This window comes from Macrobrachium rosenbergii, chromosome 43, assembly GCF_040412425.1.
Source record: "Macrobrachium rosenbergii isolate ZJJX-2024 chromosome 43, ASM4041242v1, whole genome shotgun sequence".
Taxonomy (NCBI): domain Eukaryota; kingdom Metazoa; phylum Arthropoda; class Malacostraca; order Decapoda; family Palaemonidae; genus Macrobrachium; species Macrobrachium rosenbergii.
Genome location: NC_089783.1, coordinates 19,941,658 through 19,944,281, shown reverse-complemented (window position 1 = coordinate 19,944,281; position 2,624 = coordinate 19,941,658). Strand labels below are relative to the sequence as shown.

Below are 2,624 nucleotides of genomic sequence, written 5' to 3'. Positions count from 1 at the left end.
ACAGCCATGGACGATGCGTATCCCAAAGCCAGTAGCTGAGTAGTTTTGACGGCTGGGGATTTGCAGCCTCTGTGTAATTTTATTAGCTGGTAAACACGATTATCTATATTACGGCAATCTCCACCATATTGTTGTCTTCTTTAGTCTATAAAATATATTCTTATATATGGCATTTTTTTGTAGAGATGGCGGCGGCAAACAAAGACAACTCTGTTGAGCATATAACTCAAAGAGGTCGGATCATTGGTGAGTGGGAGCGTGGTGTTCCAACACGAGATATTGCCGTGAGCGTTGGAGTGTCAACTCGCACAGTCCAAGGTGGATATCAAGATGACGGGAAGAGGAACATTGGCAAATAGACCTAGGAGAAGACGCCCACGCATAACAACACGACAACAAGACGAACAAATCATTGCAGCATCCATAGACGACCCCTGAAAACCTCAGTAACTATCACGCAAGAATTGCATCTCCGGTGCACTCCACAGACAGCCAGACAGCGACTGAGGGAGCATGGGATCAGGTGCCATGTTCCGGCGGTCAAAGAGGAGTTAAAGGAATGGCATCGTGACACTCGTCTGGGCTTTGCTCTGCAACATGTTGTTTACAATATCGATGACTGGAAAAATGTAATCTAAAGTGATGAAACTTATTTTACATCGATAGAGTCCAGAGCAATGCACGTCTGGCGACGCATCGGCACAAGATACGATGCTAGAAATATTCAGGAGAGATAGGAGTGGGAGGTCGTCCTCGAAGTCGACCACGAGGTCGTCTTCGAAGTCGAAGTCATCCTCGAAGTCGACCTCGAGGGCGTCGTCGACCTCGAGGTCGTCCTCGACATCCTCGAAGTCGACCTCGACGTCGACCTCGAGGTCGTGATCAAAGCCGTCCTCGAGCTCGTCCTCGAAGTCGTCCTCGAAGCCGTCCTCGAGGTCGTCCTCGAAGCCGTCCTCGAGGTCGTCGTCCTCGATCTGTCGTCCTCGAAATCGTCGAGGTTGTCCTCGTCGTCGACCTCCTCGAAATCGGCCTCGAGGTTGTCCTCTAGGTCGTCTTTGATGTCGTCCTCGAGCTCATCCTCGAAATCGGCCTCGAGGTCGTCCTCGAAGTCAACATCAAGGTCGTCCTTGATGTCGTCCTCGAAGCCTTCCTCGAGCTCATAATCGAGGTCGTCCTCGAAGTCTTCCTCGAGCTTGTCCTCGAGCTCATAATCGAAGTCGTCCTCGAGGTCGTCCTCGAAGTCTTCCTCCAGCTCATAATCGAAATCGTCCTCTAGGTCGTCCTCGAAGTCTTCCTCGAGCCCATAAGCGAAGTCGTCCTCGATGTCGTCCTCGAAATCGATCTCGAGGTCTCGTCCTCGAGGACTCTTGATGTCGTTCGAAGTATTCGAATCGTCCTCGAGCTCGTCTCATCTTTGAGTCGTCGTCCTCGAGTCAAGCTCTTCCTCGATGTCGTCCTATAGGTCGTCCTCGAAGTCTTCCTCAAGCCTGTCCTCGAGCTCATAATCGAAGTCGTCCGCAAGCTCATCCTCAAAGTCGTCCTCGAGCTTGTCCTAGAGCTTGTCCTCGAGCTTGTCCTCGAAGTCGTCCACCTCGACGACGTCAAGGTCGTCCTCGAAGTTGACCTTGAGGTCGTCCTCGAAGTCGACGCCGAGGTCGTCCTCGAATTCGACCTCAAGGTCGTGCTCGAAGGCGTCCTCGAAGTCGACCCCCAGCCCTTGAAGTCGACCCCGAGGTCGTCGTCGTCGACACCAAGCCCTGGAAGTCGTCCTCGAGCTCGTCTTTGAAGTCGTCCGCGAGCTCATCCTCGAGGTTTTCCTCGAAGTCGCACTCGAGCCCATCCTCGAAGTCGTCCTCGAGCTCATCCTCGAGGTCGTCCTCGAAGTCGTCCTCGAGCTCATCCTTGAAGTCGTCTCGATGTCATCCTCAAAGTCGTCCTCGAGCCCGTCCTCGAAGTCGACCTCGTGGTCATCCTTGAAGTCGACCTCGAGTTCGTTCTCGAAGTCGTCCTCGAAGTCGTACTCGAGCCCATCCTCGATGTCGTCCTCGAAGTCTTCCTCGAGCTCATAATCGAAGTCGTCCTTGAGCTCGTCCTCGAAGTCGACCTCGTAATCATCCTCAAAGTCGACCTCGAGCCCTTGAATTCGATCTCGAGGTCGTCCTCGAAGCCGTCCTCGAAGTCGACCTCCGAAGTCGACCTCGAGGTCGTCCTCGAGTCGACCTGGAAGTCTTGAAGTCGTCAAGCTCATCCTCGAAGTCTTCCTCGAGCCCACCCTCGAGTCGCTCGATGTAATCGAGTCGTCCTCGATGTCGACTTCCAGCTCATAATCGTCCTCGAGCTCATCCTCGATCCTCGATGTCATCGTCCTCGTCCTCCTCTAAGTCGTCCTCGAGGTCGTCTTGAAGTCTTCCTCGAGCTCGAAGTCGTCTTCGAAGTCGACCTTGTGAACATCCTCGAAGTCGACATCGTGGTCGTCCTCGAAGCTGCCCTCCAGCTCGTCCTCGAAGTCGACCTCGAAGCCGTCCTTGAAGTCGACCTCGAGCCCTTGAAGTCGACCTCGAGGTCGTCCTCGAAGTCGACCTGGAAGTCGTCCTTGAAGTCGTCCGCAAGCTCATCCTCGAAGT

The 2,624-nt window shown here is 53.7% G+C and overlaps 1 protein-coding gene across 1 annotated transcript; it reads right to left on the bottom strand.

Moving 5' to 3' along the window:
• Positions 1-551: 551 nt before the first annotated feature.
• On the bottom strand, positions 552-2,362 carry LOC136829021 (coiled-coil domain-containing protein 1-like). The gene is made up of 3 exons (XM_067087411.1): positions 1,592-2,362; positions 1,016-1,366; positions 552-974 (listed from the first exon to the last, which is right to left on the bottom strand). The coding sequence occupies exons 1-3, from the start codon at positions 2,360-2,362 to the stop codon at positions 552-554; spliced, it is 1,545 nt and encodes a 514-aa protein (XP_066943512.1).
• Positions 2,363-2,624: the final 262 nt, after the last annotated feature.